Source organism: Rhinoraja longicauda, chromosome 10 (assembly GCF_053455715.1).
Source record: "Rhinoraja longicauda isolate Sanriku21f chromosome 10, sRhiLon1.1, whole genome shotgun sequence".
Classification (NCBI taxonomy): domain Eukaryota; kingdom Metazoa; phylum Chordata; class Chondrichthyes; order Rajiformes; family Arhynchobatidae; genus Rhinoraja; species Rhinoraja longicauda.
The window spans coordinates 39,960,599-39,979,317 of record NC_135962.1 but is presented as its reverse complement, the minus strand read 5'-3'; the positions used below and the strand labels follow the sequence as shown (position 1 = coordinate 39,979,317).

At 43.8% G+C, this 18,719-nt stretch overlaps 1 protein-coding gene across 2 annotated transcripts in view; it reads right to left on the bottom strand.

The window, feature by feature from the left end:
* The window catches only part of mdga2a (MAM domain containing glycosylphosphatidylinositol anchor 2a), a 712,576-nt gene that overhangs the window by 253,255 nt on the left and 440,602 nt on the right, over positions 1-18,719 (bottom strand). For both annotated transcript variants that reach the window (XM_078406708.1, XM_078406709.1), the window contains exon 9: positions 7,347-7,616. In XM_078406708.1, the coding sequence (XP_078262834.1) occupies positions 7,347-7,616 (270 nt within the window). The remainder of the gene's footprint in view (positions 1-7,346; positions 7,617-18,719) is intronic.

The following is an 18,719-nucleotide window of genomic DNA, read 5'->3' as shown; positions in this document are numbered from 1 at the left end:
ATTAACCTCCAATCCTGTGCGTCTTTGGAGTGCGGGAGGAAACCGAAGATCTCAAAGAAAACCCATGCAGGTCACGGGGAGAACGGACAAACTCCGTGCATACAAGCCCCCGTCGTCAGGATCGAACCCGGGACTCTGGCGCTGTAAGGCAGTAGCTCTACCGCTACGCCACTGTGCTGCCCACGATTGCATATACACAGTAGTATATATTTTATAAATATATTTTAGCTATTTCTAAATGTCCTTGGTTATCAGAGACATTCAGATGCACTAGAAGACCCTCTGACTGCTAAGCCATCATGCTAGTCCAGGGACAGTGCGTTAGGCCATGTTCCCCAAGGCCCAGGTACTGCTTACTGATCACACCACTTATGCATTGGGTGTCGCAGGAAGGCTAGAAAGACATTTAAAGGTATGCGCCTTTCAATGGTAAGTGCATATGTGCAAGCAATATGGAAGGGTGCATCCAAAATGCAAGGCATCTTGAGTACAATTCAGTTCATGTTTTTATTTACATTCCAGCATGTGATCCTGTAAGTTCAATTGCTCAATTGGAAATTCTGACCCAACTAACGCAGTCCTAAGTTTCATGGATTCCAGACCAGTAGCAACCATTCAGATGTCTTATATTCATTCTTTGGGCAATCTGACTGATTGGGTATAGTGCAAACCCCTTATTTTCTGGAGAAGAGTACCAACCCAAAATGTCACCTATCCCTGTCCTCCAGAGATGCTGCCTGACGTGCTGAGTTACTCCAGCACTTTGTGTTCTATGCCAGATTCCAGGATCTGCAGTTCCTTGTGTGTCCTTATGTTCTTTAATGCTTTGGACAACAAATAATGAGGAGTTAAGTGTTAAGAAATTATTCTATACTATTCTACGCAAATAAGTTAACACACTTCTGAAGAAGGGTCTTCACCCGAAGCGTCACCTATTCATTCTCTTCAGAGCTGCTGCCTGACCCGCTGAGTTGCTCCAGCACATTGTGCCCCCTCTCATTCTATGCTATAAGAGCTATTTATCCATTTCATCTAACTGTTGTCAGAAACACTACTGTCCAATTCAAGAACTTGTGCAGAAGCAAATTGTGTTTTCCTACAAAATGAATTCAGAGCATAAAGAATGCTTCTATATTTGGTGTTCAAAGTCAACATAAATTCAAAGAGCAGAATGCTATTGCCTATGTATTCATTTCACTAGTAGCCCCATCACCATGTCAGGGTGTAGAATCACAATGGATGATTTTAACACAATGGGTTCATAGAACATAATCTTCCCACACTTTTGTATCTGGACTCATTGCCAAGCATTTAAATATCGTCCTGCCACAGCTTTTGACAAGTGCTAATGCTTAGTCCCCGAACAATCCTGCTCCATTCATGATCTTTGTACAATACATACTGTAAAGCCAAACCATAAGAACATTTGATGGCTAAAACAGGCAGTAGATTGATTCATTTCTTTCACAAGAGGAATGTTCACAAGATTACCTGTACCAATTAAAATGATTACATCAATCTTGCAGAAAATCATACTTCATTACCATATAACCATATAATCATATAACAATTACAGCACGGAAACAGGCCCGTTCGGCCCTACCAGTCCACGCCGACCACTCTCTCTGACCTAGTCTCATCTACCTGCTCTCAGACCATAACCCTCCAATCCCCTCCCATCCATATACCTATCCAATTTACTCTTAAATAATAAAATCGAGCCTGCCTCCACCACTTCCACCGGAAGCCCATTCCACACAGCCACCACCCTCTGAGTAAAGAAGTTATCCCTCATGTTACCCCTAAACTTTTGTCCCTTCATTCTGAAGTTATGTCCCCTTGTTGGAATCTTCCCCACTCTCAAAGGGAAATTACATGATGTTTTGGAAAGTATTTTTTTAAATCTGCGGCTCAAATTAGCATTTAATTCACAGTACACCTGTCTAACCACTGCACCAGAAGCACAACTCAGTAGGGCTGTAGCAAGCACTTAAGGAATTGACTCCCACTCCCCCACCCCCAACTGAGCACTTTCTGATGGCACAGTGAGATAGGAGAGTGAGTTGTGAAATGGACACAAGAATACGCCAGAGAGATACAGACAGGTGAGGTGACTGGGCAAAGATTGGCATAAAATCAAAACATGTGGACTTGTCCATTTTGGCAGGAAAAATAAAGATGTCACAGAGAGTGGTGATGCTGTGGTTGCGTGGTGGATTGCGGGGAGGGGGGGATCCAGGTTCTCAGTGCTCAATTTTAGAAAAAACTAATTTGAGGTTACAATAAGAAATGAGGAATGCTCACAGATTTTCTTGTTTACTGCCAGGGGAATTGCATGTAAAATAAAGGGTGTTTGTGCTTCAGTTACATAGAGCATCTGGAGTATGATGCTTAGTATCGGTCTCCTTTTTCAAGAAAGGGTGGGTGATGTTATATGGAAAGCTTGGACAGGCTGGGTTTGTATCCAGTGGAGTTTAAAGGAGTGAGAGAGGATTTAACTGAAGGGTCTAGACAAGGTGGATGTGGTGAAAATGCTACCTTTTGTGGAAGATTGAGGGTGGTGCTCATCATTTAGAAATAAGGTATTGTCCATTTATTGATTAAACTCAGGCGACTTTTCCCCCACGGAGATAATCGTGAGTCTTTTGAGCTTTCTTTGTAACATGGCCATTGGCACAGAAAATACCTGACAAGTGAGAGGATTAAATATTATTATGTCGAAACAGGAAAGTGGAGTTGAGCTTAGTCAAATCGGCCGTGACCTTATTCTATAGTGGAGGAGGCTCGAGGGACAAAATGGTCTACTCCTGCTCTTAATTATATGTTTGTATATATGTGTTTTCAGCAATTCCTGCTGTGAACAGCCCAGTTAAATTTCCAGAGCATTACAAAATGAACACGAAATGGTCATTATTGAGTATTTTTGTCCAAACTGCATTTTCAATACCATTTTACTTTTTAAAAAAACACTGCGATGCAATCAGATTTTTAACCCTCTTCCCTTTGACATTATCAGCCTTACTTGTGAAATGACTTTTAAGATTGGTGTGTGTGAAGGCACAACATATTTTAAATGAGCACAGCACTGGCAAACAAATAATGTTGACCTTTGTATTTTGTTCTTTTTAAAATACATTGATTTTGAGATCTGTGCAAAAACTGTTCTGCAACTTACTTAACAAGACAATTATGAGCATACTTTAAAGATTGGTCTGGAGTGGTTTAAAAAATACCATTGTTACTTTTACCTTTAATACACATTGGTTTGCAACCGGACAAGTGTATATAAATGCTCCAAGTGTTTTATGTTCAAGAATGTGTCCTGTTACACCAATTTGAACATTAGCCAAATCCAGGATGTAATCATAACAAAAAAAAATCTCTATTTTGCCAAGTTTCTATCCCCAATCTAGTTGGGGTGAAAAATTAGGCATTTTATCCCTTTTTCCAGTTAGTAGTCTAATATTCTGGCTTTCTCCTGGACATGCCTGGAAGACTTGCAACCCCTGGATGAGGTTACAAAGTAATTACCTTATACTGTTCCTTGGGATGAATTTGCCGACCCAGTTCTGAGATTGGTTGCTTGATATTCCAAACACAGGCTCATCTAGTTTCAGTCAACAGAAAAAATAAGAAATAGGAAGCAGAGCAGAAATTGGCCATCGGGGCCCTTTGACTATTCATCAAGATCTTGACTGATCTTCCACTTCAGCTTTGTTTTCCCACACTCTCTAGATCCCCTTCATGTCCAGACATCCACCAGCTGTTCCTGAGAGAGACTGACAGTGGGAAACAGGCCATTTGGCCCACTGACCATCACCACCCAGCTACACTGATCCCCTGTTACTCTCTCCATGTGTTCTGAATGCCTCTGGGATAGAGAATTCCAAAGGTTCACCACTCTCTGAGCGAAGGCATTTCTCCTCAGCTTAGTCTACTGGCCTACTCTTTATCTGAAAATGTGTCCCCCCGGCCAAATATTCTCAGTCAGGGAAATCATCCTTCCTGCATTTAGCATGTCAAGCTCTTTACAAATTTTGTGTTTCAATGAACTGGAAGTGCTCTCAAGTTCTATCAAATCCAGAGAATACACCCCATTCTACAAATCTCTCTTAGGATAACCCACCATCCATGGAACTAGTCTGGTAATACTTTGCAGAACTCTGACGAAAATGCATCCTTTGGAAGGAGACTAAAACTATATATAATACTCCAGCTGCCATCTTACCAAGACCCTGAACAATTGCAATAAGATTTACTTACTCCTGGAGTCAAATCTTCTTGTAATAAAGGTTAACGTGGTATTTGCCCTCCTGACTGCTTGCTGCACTTGTGTATTGGCCATCAGTCACACATAGATAACGTTGAACATCAACAAAGGCTCACCATTGAACAAATACTCTACTCTTTGGTTATATGCACTCAAATGAATGACCACACACCATATCCCACTTGCCATATTCTCGCCCATTCATTCATCTTATCTATCCCCCTAAAGTCCCACTCCTTCCTGGTTAAATATCTTCAGAAAACTTGGAAATATAACATTTTGTCCCCTCAGTCAAATCATTTGGATAGATTGCATCGAGCTGGATACATAGCACCGGTCAAAGCAATTTCACTCTGCCAACCTGAGAATAATCTGGTTATTTCACCTTCAATGTTTTCTGTCCCATGTCCAATTTGCAATTTATATTGGTATATTACCCCCAATACCATGTGCTCTAACCCCGTTGACCAGATTTCTACGCAGGACTTTATCGAAAGTCGCCTGAAAATGTAAATGCACCACATCTACTATTGCTGTTCTACAAGTCACATCTTCACAGGATTCCAGCAGCTCCTTTTCCTTTCATTTCCACATGTTGATTTGCTCTTATTATTCCTTTCCAGGCATTCTGTTATTACAATCTTAATTATAGATTCCAGCACTGACATTCACTAGAAATAGTGCAGAGAAGCTTTATGAGGATGTTGTCAGGGATTGAGGGCCTGAGCTATAGGGAGAGGTTAGGCAGGCTAAGAGTGCAGGATGATGAGGGGTGATCTTTTAGAGGTGCATAAAATCATGAGAGGAATAGACAGGGTAGATGCACAGAGTCTTTCTCCAGAGTGGGGGAATCAAGAACCAGAGGACATAAGTTTAAGGTGAGAGGAAAAAGATTTAATTGGAACCTGAGGGCCAACTTTTTCACTAAGAGGGTGGTTGGAATATGGAATGAAGCACCAGAGGAGGTAGTGCAGGTGCCATTACAACATTTAAAAGACATTTGTTCAGGTAATGGATAGGAAGGGTTTAGAGGGATATGGGCCAAACACAGACAGGTAGAAGTGCAGATGAGGCACCTTGATCGGCATGGACAAGATGGGCCGTAGGGCCTGTTTCCCTGCTATACGTCCTTATGACTCTATTTAGAAACAAAGAAACATAGAAAAATACGTGCAGGAGTAGGCCATTCAGCCCTTCGTGCCAGCACCGCCATTCAATATGATCATGGCTGATCATCTAAAATCTTCCTGTTTTTTCCTCATATCCCTTGATTCCTTTAGCCCTAAGAGCTACATCTAAATCTCACTTGAAAACATCCAGTGAATTGGCCTCCACTGCCTTCTGTGGCAAATAATTCCACAGATCCACAACTCTCGGGGTGAAGAAGTTTTTCCTCATCTCAGTCCTAAATGGCCTACCCCGTATTCTTAACCTGTGGCCCCGTGATTCTGGACTCCCCCTACATCGGGAACATTTTTCCTGCATCTAGCTTGTCCAATCCTTTAAGAATTTATATATGTTTCTATAAGATTCCCTCTAATCCTTCTAAATTCCAGTGAATACAAGCCCAGTCGACCCATTCTTTCATCATAAGTCAGTCCCGCCATCCCGGGAATTAACCTGGTGAACCTACGCTGCACTCCCTCAATAGTAATAATGTCCTTCCTCAAATTAGGAGACCAAAATGGCACACAATACTCCAGGTGCGGTCTCACCAGGGCCAGTACAACTGCAGTAGGACCTCCTTGCTCCTAAACTCAAATCCTCTCGCAATGAAGACCAACATGCCATTAGCTTTCTTCACTGCCTGCTGTACCTGCATGCTTACTTTCAGTGTCTGATGTACAAGCACACCCAGGTCTCATTGCACCTCCCCTTTTCCTAATCTGCCACCATTCAGATAATAATCTGCCTTCCTGTTCTCACCACCAAAGTGGTAACCTCACATTTATCCACATTATACTGCATCTGCCATGCATCTGCCCACTCACCCAACCTAACCAAGTCACCCTGCAGTCTCATAGCATCCTCGTCGCAGCTCACACTGTCACCCAGCTTTGTGTCATCCACAAACTTGGAGATGTCACATTTAATTCCCTCGTCTAAATCATTAATATATATTGTAAACAACTGGGGTCCCAGCACCAAGCCTTGCAGCACCCCACTAGTCACTGCCTGCCATTCTGCAAAGGACCCGTTAATTCCTACTCTTTGCTTCCTGTCTGCCAACCAGTTCTCTATCCATGTCAATACCCTACCCCCAATACCATGTGCTCTAATTTTGCACATTAATCTCTTGTGTGGGACCTTTTTGGTGCTAATAGGGTGGTGGTTCCTGGTTTTATCTCCACCTTCTTTTTTAAATAGTGGGGTCACAGTTGTCATCCTCCAATCCACAGGAACAGTTCTAGAATCAATAGAACTTTGGAAAGTGATAACCAGAGCACTCACAATCTCTAAACCATCTCTCTCAAAACCCTGCCACAATAATGATAGGATCCTTAGAATTTATCAGTTTTCCAGCTTACCAATAGTTCCTTCAATTTAACATTCTCACAAGACTCTTGATTCTTCTAACTTATCTGGTGGTGTCTGTCTTCTTCTGTGAAAATCTCCAATTCCAACAGGCTTTGGTATTTTCTTTTTAAAATGAATACTTCCTAAATTCTGTGCAGAAAAGTTATACTCACCAATGATAATTGTAAACCTCGAAAATGATTGCGATGCTATTGCAATGGAGACACTGAAGTCTATTTCAATTATCTCTGTCATCTGATACAATAGGTAAAAGGAATTAATATTAATCAATTTTAATGTTCGTTATTAATACAACGTATTTTAAGTTTAGGGTTCAGATAACAAATATCTTTAACCTGCTGCAGTTGAGACCTATATTGATGGCAGTAAAATGAAGCCATGTTAATGGCAATTAGAAATGGAGCTAATATGTTCCTGGATTAGAAAACAGATTGCAGTAACAGAACCCACAACAGAGTGGACCTCCCCAGCAGAACAGACAACGGCAGAGGAGAAATTATTTAATATAAAATGCAATATAAAACGTTAAGATGGGTACCTGTGACCAGGAAGCTGCACGTGCCAGCACCTGCCTCGTTCATGATGCTGCAGTTGTAAACTCCATAGCTGTTTTTGGAGAGATTGTCCACTCTGATCTGTGTATAATCTTGGGACTCAAAGTGCCCCGTTAATAAAATCTTATTTCCCAGTTTCCACTCAAAGGTCAGCACACGGGTTGGATAAGCCTTCAGCACTCTGCAGGTCATGGTGATGCTCCGGTTTTGGCCCTGCCGAATCTCCAGAAACGTGGGCTCCACGCTGGGTGGGTCTGCAAAATTGACAAACACACTTGGGTCACTATGAGGCTTACGTCTCCATGGTGAACAAATCATTTGCATAGATATCACCTCTCTTTGTGTAGGGAGGAACTGCAGATGCTGGTTTATTCCGAAGATAGATTAAAAAAAGCGCTGGAGCAACTCAGCGGGTCATGCAGCATCTCTGGAGAAAAAGACCAGGTAACATTGCGGGTTAGAAAAAGTAGGGTTCCGACCCTAAAGGTCATCTGTTCCTTTTCTCCAGAAGAGGTGCTGCCTGACCCGCTGAGTCGTTCCAGCACTTTGTGTCTATTACTTACCTTTGCTTTATTTTCGAAACATTATTTAACCAACAGAGACTGCATTCTATATTAAGATTTCATTGAAGATTTGCAAAGGAAGTTTCATGGTTTAAATGATGAAACAGAAAGAAATACACATTCATAATTTTTCTGCACCTTACAACACCTATTGATGGGGTGCCAAAATGATTCCAGGCATATTGAGTGAGGCTGCTAAAAGTAACAGCTTCAGGAAGACGCACACAGGTAGGAATATTCAAATCAGCCAGCAACTTCTAGGGAGAGGAGATGTGGAACGTGAAGGGATTATAATTCACACTTTTAATTGTCTATTTTTCATGCCCCAGAGGTCGGCAATCATTTGCAAATCATAAATTACTGACGATGGGTGGTGTGTGTATGGAGTTTTTTCGTTCTCCCCGTGACCGCGTGGGTTTTCTCTGATACCTTTGGTTTCCTCCCACACTCCAAAGACATACAGTTTAATTGTACGTTAATTGGGTTGGTATAATTGTAAAAATTGTCCCTAATGTGTGTGTGGGATAATGTTAATGTGCGGTGATCGCTGGTCGGCGCGGACTCGGTGGGCCGAAGAGCCTGTTTCCCCGCTGTATCTCAAAACTAAACTAATTACTGGATCATTTGAGCAGCTTTGCCATTAACTTTGCAGAAACAACCTCTTACCCTTCACCTCGCAATGATTTTTGTGAAGTTGTTACATTTACACATTAATTGTCCATTAGCTGCCCATTAAATGCCTCACAGAAAGTTAAGAATAATAATTAGAAACATATTTATCCTTTTAACAACATGGTACTTGTTAATGAATGCCAATCAAAATTGTGGCATAGAATGTGAAATATTAAAAGTGTGAGGTTTCAATCTTTCAGCTTCTGAACGTTGTTAGAAATTTTATATTGTAAATTTATGTTTCCCTCACCTTTTCTTTCTCTTGATCTTTTCCTCTCTCAATCTAACTACTTTCCTTTTAAATCAGATTTGACATTGGACAACTCACTTTCAATTGCCCTCCCACTTCATTTCACAATCTTTAAATCTTTATCATCAAGAAAAAAGAGTGTTGATCCTGAGGAAGATTGAAACCTTTGTCTCTAGTGAAAATCTGTTCTGCGGCCACTGACTACATCCTTATATTTGGTTACTGTCAGAGAATAAAATCCTGGATTTACCCATTTCTTGTCTCATTCGTCTCTGAGGTGAACTTCTGATCGCATATTTCCAATTAATGACCAAAACCATCCACTTCCACCCTATAACATCAGCAAACCCAACCTCCATGACACTGCTCATTTGCTGTCAACAGTTTGTGTTGATAATATTACTTTCAGCGATGGTTAATCCAATGGGCGGCACGGTAGCGCAGCGGTAGAGTTGCTGCTTTACAGCGAATGCAGCGCCGGAGACTCAGGTTCGATCCTGACTACGGGTGCTGCACTGTAAGGAGTTTGTACGTTCTCCCCGTGACCTGCGTGGGTTTTCTCCGAGATCTTCGGTTTCCTCCCACACTCCAAAGACGTACAGGTATGTAGGTTAATTGGCTGGGTAAATGTAAAAATTGGCCCTAGTGGGTGTAGGATAGTGTTAATGTGCGGGGATCGCTGGGCGGCACGGACTTGGAGGGCCGAAAAGGCCTGTTTCCGGCTGTATATATATGATATGATGATAACACAATCCTGGCCAATGTCCCTGCTTCTATCATCTCTACTATTGAAACCATGCAATTCTGTCGCTGTGCTTCAAATGTTGCGAAAGGGAAAATGTTGCCAGAACAGAAGTGGGATCCAGGCACAGGTACATGAAACAGGTACGGGTACCGCAAAGATTTAGAGGGATGTGGGCTAAACGCAGGCAAATAATCTCAAGATGGAAAGGGTGCAGAGAAGATTTACGATGTTGTCAAGTGGGAAAGGGTGCAGAGAAGATTTCTGAGCATGTTGTCAGGAGTCTAGGGCCTGAGCAATAGGGAGAGGTTGAGCAGGCTAAGACTCAATTCCTTGGAGGGCAGGAGGATGAGGGGTGATCTTCAAAATCATGAGAGGAATGGATTGGGTAGATGCACAGATTCTCTTGTCCAGAGTAGGGGAATCAAGAACCAAAGGACATAGGTTTAAGGTGAGGAGGGAAAAATTTCGGCAGAGGAGCGGCAGGAGTGAGTGCGGGGATTGGTTGAGAAGGGGAGCGGCCTGTCGGGGAGCGGCCTGTCGGGGAGCGGCCTGTCGGGGAGCGGCCTGTCGGGGAGCGGCCTGTCGGGGAGCGGCCTGTCGGGGAGCGGCCTGTCGGGGAGCGGCCTGTCGGGGAGCGGCCTGTCGGGGAGCGGCCTGTCGGGGAGCGGCCTTGTCGAGGGAAGTGCCTTGTTGAGTAAAGTGGGAGTCTTTGGCTCAAGAGTCTCGGCGGGGATGCTGAGGGAGGAGACTGTGCCAAAAGTTGGAGTGAGTGAGACGCTATAAAGAAATGACAGGTAAGCTGATTCAGTGTAAGAATATAAGAAAATAACTGCAGATGCTGGTACAAATCGATTTATTCACAAAATGCTGGAGTAACTCAGCAGGTCAGGCAGCATCTCGGGAGAGAAGGAATGGGTGACGTTTCGGGTCGAGACGTCTGAAGAAGGGTCTCGACCCGAAACGTCACCCATTCCTTCTCTCCCGAGAATACTCCAGCATTTTGTGAATAAGCTGATTCAGTGTGATGTTTGCAGTATGTGGGAGGTTATGGACACCGCTGGTGCCTCTGGCTGCTACAACTGTGGAATGCCACCCGGTCCCCTGCAACTATCTGGACTACACTTCTTCCCACCCGGTCCCCTGCAACCCTTAAATATACCTGGACTATCTCTGACATCTCCCTCCCGTTTCTGGACCTCACCATCTCCATCACAGGAGAAAAACTAGTGACGGACATTTACTACAAGCCCACCGACTCGCACAGCTATCTGGACTACACTTCTTCCCACCCGGTCCCCTGCAAAAAGTCTATCCCCTACTCCCAATTCCTCCGTCTACGCCGCATCTGCGCCCGGGATGAGGTGTTTCAGACTAGGGCTTCCGAGATGTCCTCGTTTTTCAGTAAACGGGGCTTCCGCTCCTCCATTATAGATGAGGCTCTCACTAGGGTCTCTTCTACATCCCGCAGCTCCGCTCTTGCTCCCCCTCCCCCCACTCGCAACAAGGACAGGATCCCCCTCGTTCTCACCTTCCACCCCACCAGCCAGCGGATCCAACATATCATCCACCAACATTTCCGTCACCTACAACAGGACCCCACCACTGGCCATATCTTCCCATCCCCTCCCCTCTCTGCGTTCCGCAGAGACCGTTCCCTCCGCAACTCCCTGGTCCACTCGTCCCTTCCTCCCCAAACCACCCTAACCCCGGGCACTTTCCCTTGCAACCGCACGAGATGCAACACCTGTCCCTTTACCTCCCCCCTCAACTCCATCAAAGGACCGAAACAGTCTTTCCAGGTGAGACAGAGGTTCACCTGCACCTCCTCCAACCTCATCTATTGCATCCGCTGCTCTAGATGTCAACTTATTTATATCGGCGAAACCAAGCGCAGGCTCGGCGATCGCTTCGCTGAACACCTGCGCTCGGTCCGCATTAACGCAACTGATCTCCCGGTGGCCCAGCACTTTAACTCCCCCTCCCATTCCCAGTCTGACCTCTCTGTCATGGGCCTCCTCCAGTGCCATAGTGAGGCCCGCCGGAAATTGGAGGAGCAGCACCTCATATTTCGCCTGGGCAGTTTGCAGCCCGGTGGTATGAACGTCGACTTCTCCAACTTCAGATAGCTCCTCTGTCCCTCCCTTCCCCTCCTCCTTCCCAGATCTCCCTCTATCTTCCTGTCTCCACCTATATCCTTCCTTTGTCCCACCCCCGACATCAGTCTGAAGAAGGGTCTCGACCCGAAACGTCACCCATTCCTTCTCTCCCGAGATGCTGCCTGACCTGCTGAGTTACTCCAGCATTTTGTGAATAAATCGATTTGTACCAGCATCTGCAGTTATTTTCTTATATATACTGTGGAATGTGTGTCCAGGTTCAACTCCTGAAGAACAGTTTTGGGACACTGGAGAGGCAACTGGATGACCTCAGTATCCGAAAAAACGAGAGTTACCTGGACAGGACCTTCAGTGAGATCGTTACACCAAAGGTACCAGAAAAGAGAAGGTGGGTGACGGTGAGGAAGGGAAGGAAGCTTGGAGTACAGGAGACCCCAGGGGTTGTACCTCTTGAAAACAGGTTCACCCTCTTGGATGCTGTCGGGACAGAAGATACTGCCAGTCTGAGCGGCGGACAAGTCTGCGAGGCGAAACGTGGCGCTGAGGCAAAGCCGAAGAGACCAACGTCAGGCAGAGCCGTGGTAGTAGGGGACTCTATCGTGAGAGGTACAGACAGGGGTTTCTGCAGCTACAAGCGGGTTCAAGGATGGTGTTTTGCCAGGATCCAGGATGGGTGGCAGTGTGAACTGCGAAGAGGATGTTAGGAGTTTGTAGGGTGACTTTGACAGGTTGAGTGAGTGGGCAGATGCATGGCAGATGAAGTATAATGTAGATAAATGTGAGGTTATCCACTTTGGCGGCAAAAACAAGGAGGCAGATTATTATCTCAATGGTATCAGATTAGGTACAGGGGAAGTGCAACGAGACCTTGGTGTCCTTGTACACCGGTCACTGAAAGCAAGTGTGCAGAAACAGCAGGCAGTGAAGAAAGCTAATGGCATATTGGCCTTCACAACGCAAGGTTTTGAGTCTAGGAGGACCGATGTCCTTCTGCAGTTGTGTAGGGCCCTGGTGAGACCACATCTGGAGTACTGTGTGCAGTTTTGGTCTCCTAATTTGAGGAAGGACGTCCTTGTTATTGAGGCAGTGCAGCGTAGGTTCAAGAGGTTAATTCCCGGGATGGCGTGACTGTCATATGAGGAAAAACTGGGCTTGTATTCACTGGAGTTTAGAAGGATGAGAGGGGATCGTATAGAGGGGATCGTATAAAATTATGAAAGGAATGGACAAGCTCGATGCAGGAAAAATGTTCCCAATGCTGAGGGAGTCCAGAACCAGGGGCCACTGTCTAACAATAAAGGGGAGGACATTTAAAACTGAGGTGAGAAAAAAACGTTTTCACCCAAAGAGTTGTGTATTTGCGGAATTCTCTGCCACAGATGGCAGTGGAGGCCAATTCAGTGGATGAATTTAAAAGAGAGTTAGATAGAGCTCTTGGGGCTAGTGGAATCAAGCGATATGGGGAGAAGGCAGGCACAGGTTACTGATTGTGGATGAACAGCCATGATCACAATGAATGGCTCGAAGGGCAAAATGGCTTCCTCCTGCACCTATTTTCTATGTTTCTATTTAAGAGGAATCTGAAAGGTAACTTTCACACAAAGGATGGTGGGTGTATAGAACGAGCTGCTGGAGGAGGTAGTTGAGGCAGGTATTAGCACAACGTTTAAGGAACATTTAGACAGGTACATAGATAGGACAGGTTTACAGGGATATGGGCCAAACGCAGGCTGGTGGGATTAGTGTAGATGGGTCATGTTGGCCGGTGTGGGCAAGTTGGGCCAAAGAGCCTGTTTCCACGCTGTATAACACGTAATTCTCAGAAGTCGGCCTCCGTTTAATGTTTCAGCTGAGCAAGTGCCTCTGGCAGTGCAGCACTCGATTACAATGTGGTACAGTACCGAACACAATCATGAAATGAAAAGTGAACCATGTGAATCTGCACACCTTCAACCAATTCTATTGCTTGCAATAAAAATAAGCCCTGATTCAGCTGTATTATTTCATGCACTGAGTCAGTTTGCAGTGAATACAAAATAAATAAATAAAGGCATAGGGAAATTTTTGCATAATATCCGCTAAAAACATAATAAACCATTCTCCCGCAAAGAAATAATTGCCTGAATCTTTAAACCTCAATAAACAAACAGCAGTCGTCAGCTCTTCAATAGGTTTGAGTAGATTGGCCAAAGTAAGGTCACCTTTTTGCTTGTTAATACTGCAATTTTAAAATAATCTATTGTAAAACACATTTTACAAATTATGTAATGGGAGAATAAATAATAAATTAGATTTATCATTGAAATTAGACTTTGCCAATGGTAGTGTGGACCATTCACCATGACCCTGGCGATGCTGTTATTTTGGAACTAAAAGCTGCAATGAATATATTGTGTATAAACAATTAGTGACTTAATGTCCAAGCTAAAAGGTCACAAGCAATTGAAGCCAGACATGTTATGAATAGATACAAGTACAATAAGCCTTTTTTCCCCCCAATTGTACCATATAATTGCTAGCATAGAAGAGCCTCAGAATTTCTGACAACTTATTTTGGAATGAAAAGAATTTATTTCATTATGGAAACAAAATGGTTATCCATTAGATGCTATAGTGTTTCGGTGAAACATCCATTGCTAGTTTCTGTGGTGGGTAATAGCACAGAGCTAAAAGTGCTGCATTTTCCCTTGAAATTGATCATTCAAGGGTCACTTGTTAAAACTGACGCACTCAGGCTCTTTCAATGGAATTACATTACGTGTTTTGATTCAATACTGAAAATGAAATTTCAAAAGCTTTTGTTCCCAATTTCCAACAGTGCAGGCAAAATATTGTCCCACTCTCCACATCAACACTACAGTTTGTAATAATTTTTTCAATCAAAATCTATTTGTAAGGAGGCATTTCTTTTATAGCCCTAGAAAATGTATTTTCCTTCATTTCAGTGGAACGCTCAACGTGGATTATATGTCTGGTAAATGCTTGTGTGGAATGACCAGTTGTGGGGCGAACAAGAGTCTCATCAAAAGAGGCAAATAGTTAGTCATTTTCAACTCTCTCCTTCCTGAAGAGTTAATAAGATAGCTTTGCTGGTTCTCATCACCCAGAATGTATTTATCCCTCACATCATTAGGAATATTCTGCCATGGCTCACTTCAATAATCAGAAATAATTCTACATTTTGCAATGATTTCATGCTAGGCCGGCTATGCGATGGCTCACGATATTTTAAAACCCCCTAAGTTAATGTGAACGCTAAAACCCAGTCAGTAATTGACATTGCATGATGGCAGGTCAAACCATACAGTTCAAACGTCTTACCTCGAGACTAGATTTGTGACACGAAAACCAATATTTATTGGCAATCATTTACCCATGTCTAATGCTAATGTGGCTTATCTAATGAAGTAGGAAATAGTGAGACACAAACTATTCCAGCTCCCGCTTATAAAATCGGGTGGCCTTGTCAGGCTCGCTCTAGCATCCTTCAACCAACTTTTGATTGAATGACTGAAAGATACGATGTGGAAACTTCAGCCCACTGAATCATATCATCATATCATATACATACAGCCGGAAACAGGCCTTTTCGGCCCTCCAAGTCCGTGCCGCCCAGCGATCCCCGCACATTAACACTATCCTACACCCACTAGGGCCAATTTTTACATTTACCCAGCCAATTAACCTACATACCTGTACGTCTTTGGAGTGTGGGAGGAGACCGAAGATCTCGGAGAAAACCCACGCAGGTCACGGGGAGAACGTACAAACTTCTTACAGTGCAGCACCCGTAGTCAAGATCGAACCTGAGTCTCCGGCGCTGCATTCGCTGTAAAGCAGCAACTCTACCGCTGCGCCACCGTGCAACAAAAGTGATCACTGTTCACACTGGTTCTATGTTATCCCCGGTTCACATCCTCTCCCTAAATTGCCATTTGGGGGAACTGGTGGGATGAAATCGAAGCACCCAGAGGAAACCCACGTGCAAATTCCACACAGACAGCACCCAAGGTCACGACATAACCCGTGGTGTGAGACAGCAGCTCTACCAACTGTGTCATTGTATTACGCTTGGCACGATATTAAACTGTTGAGCTTCTGGGTTATCAAAGTGAATCCATCACTGGCATCAGGGTTTGTAAGGATGTTCATTCAGCACATCCTCCTGATACCTCAGCCGCCACCATTCCACACAGGCACCACAAGATGAAAGCAGATTATCTGTGAATCAATAAACATTTGTTGTGGAGACCCTCTTGTGTGCAATTAGCTGACACTTCTCCCAATATAATAGCAATGACCAATTCAAGGTGATTTATTGCCTTTGAGATACTTTGGGACTTTCCGAGGTTGGAATAAGATGCTTTATTAACATATAACCAAAGGCAGCTCCACAGATGTGATAGCACTTTAAAGGTTCTCCAATCCCTCCAGGGCTTTGCTCTTCACCAAAAACAGTGCAGCTCTCTCCATTTGAGAACACATACAATTTGCTTTTGAAAGGTATGACAGAACTTGCTTCACCACCTTTTTCGCACAATTTGTTCCATGTTGGAACAGCTCACTGTGTGAAGAAATTTCACAGAATACTGTTCCAGGGATTTTGCTAAAAACCTTAAATCCAGGTCCTCTGGCAACTTACCCTCTGCCAGTAATAAACAATCTACTATCAAAAAGATGGATAATGCAGGATGAAGGTTCATAATCTTCCAATTTACTTTTTGCTTTGAGTACAACCTTAGCCTCTCCAGGTCTTTTCACATAATGCTGATACAAGAATCATTTGGGGAAAGCTGGGCTTAAACACTGTGCATACTGACAAATTTGGTCATCTGTAAGACAGCAACAGGGAAAACTAATTTACAAAACACCTTGGTCCAATAAAATAATTGATAACACAGCAGAAAGGTGCAAACGATGAGAGATTGAGAGATGAAATGAAAGATTAGACTTGAAGACAAAGGCACAATTTGGAATAGATTTTGAGAAAACTATTAAGGGAAGGGGCAAAGGGAGCAGGTTTGCAAGTGATATGGCTTCTGTAAATTGTGCCGAGTGTGCAGGATAGAACTAGTGTTTGGGTGATCACTGGTCAGCGCGGACTCGGTGGGCTGAAGGTCCTGTTTCCACACTGTAACTCTAAACTAAACCAAACCTTGTAGCCTAGCTGAATGAGCACCTTCAGCATTCATTCCCTCCACTGCTGCTATGTGACAGGTGGAATCAGATGGGAAAGACAATTGGCACTTGGAACCAAGGAGAAGGAGACCACAATGGGATGGGAGAGGTGAACAAATACCAGGTGGCAGGTGAGTTTTTGTTGGAGAACAGCACGGGGGGGTCTGGGTTTCTGCGTTCATTTTGGCTTCCGTCTTATTGCTTTTTGTTTGTACGCTTTTTACCAAATCCCTTCAGTCTTCCTGAGACAGAGAGATCTTTCAGTGCATTGTTCAATTCTTCCCACAAAAACTGGTGAAATCTTGTAATTATTTATTGGAAATATTCTTTTAACTTTTGGTCAGTGTGTACGACACATAAACACACCGGCCAAATGTTACGAGTGGGCTTCTTTCTCCTGGCCATTGCCCATGATATGGATATTTGCAGCCACCACTAAGTCCTGGAACATTTACGACCAAGTGTGATATCATGAGAGGTAGAGTCATAGAGGGGAGATACATTTCCGCCCGGCGGATGCAACAAGGACTACAGACCATCATGGCTGCCAGCAAAAGACTACAAAACCCATAGTCAGCAGGGCTGCCTGCCCTGCTGACACTGATTGCTGCTGACACTGATTGCTGCTGACACTGATTGCTGCTGACACTGATTGCTGCTGACACTGATTGCTGCTGACACTGATTGCTGCTGACACTGATTGCTGCTGACACTGATTGCTGCTGACACTGATTGCTGCTGACACTGATTGCTGCTGACACTGATTGCTGCCCAGCTGAACCAGATGAGCTGATTGCCTCAGTGAGAGAGCTAAAAGGGAAGGGAAGCAGTGTATTTAAAAAGAGAGACAACGACTGGAGCAGAGAGGGAGAGGAGGCAGTGTTTGAGTTATATTTTGTAAGAAGGCAGCAAGCTACCGTTTTGATTTAACTACCTGTTTTGTTTTTGTGTACCTGTCTGCAAACAATAAAGTTTATCTGTTTTTGGAAAAGACTAAATATATGGAATTTAAGTTTGAAAACAAGAACTTTTCTGTCTTCAATTCCGGCACCCACACCTCCCAACCTTCAAGAGAAAAGCTCCCGACCTCTCAAGACATCACACAAGTTTTGGCACCTGACTGTTGTTTTAATGACCAAAAGCAGCTTAGTGCTCGCTTTACTTGCACAGACTACATGCCATTTGCTGATGTTTTTCACAATAGTATTGTTCATCTTTCTTTAACAGTTGGAGTGAAGTGAATCCAACACTGTGGCAAGGTCAGGGAGGAGCCACGTCAGAGATTGATGATACCCATTACTAGCCAGGGTTCATTTTCTCTTTAAGTGGCTGACCCTTAGATTGTTTACACAGAAACTAATGTGAATCACTTCCTTAGGCATATTTCCTTTGTCAAGGTGAAAAGTTGAATGTTTTTTTAACACTCATATCATTGACAGGGGGAAAGGTAAACTTACTTGCACCCAATAGCCAGAAGACTAATATCCCATTCAATGAAGTAGCAGAAAAGCTGCAAAGTCATTTCAAAAATTTAGCTCTGCTAGAAATTGTATAAAGATTTCCAATACATCCTGTCTGGGATGGGATGGGATGGGACGGGACTGGACTGCATTCCATTTCAACAGATCCAAGGCTTCCCTTTCATTCACAACGCATGCAGGAGATAACTTTGTTTCCCCTAATGACGAAGTCTGCACCTCAGGCTTTCCATGATTAATGGTGAGCTTCTCAGATTCATCCAAACACACGGCTGTGGTTTATTCAACGTCCTCAATGACTCTTCAGTTGCCAGTGTAAAGTCAGTTCTTCCATCACTAATAAGTCCACTGCAG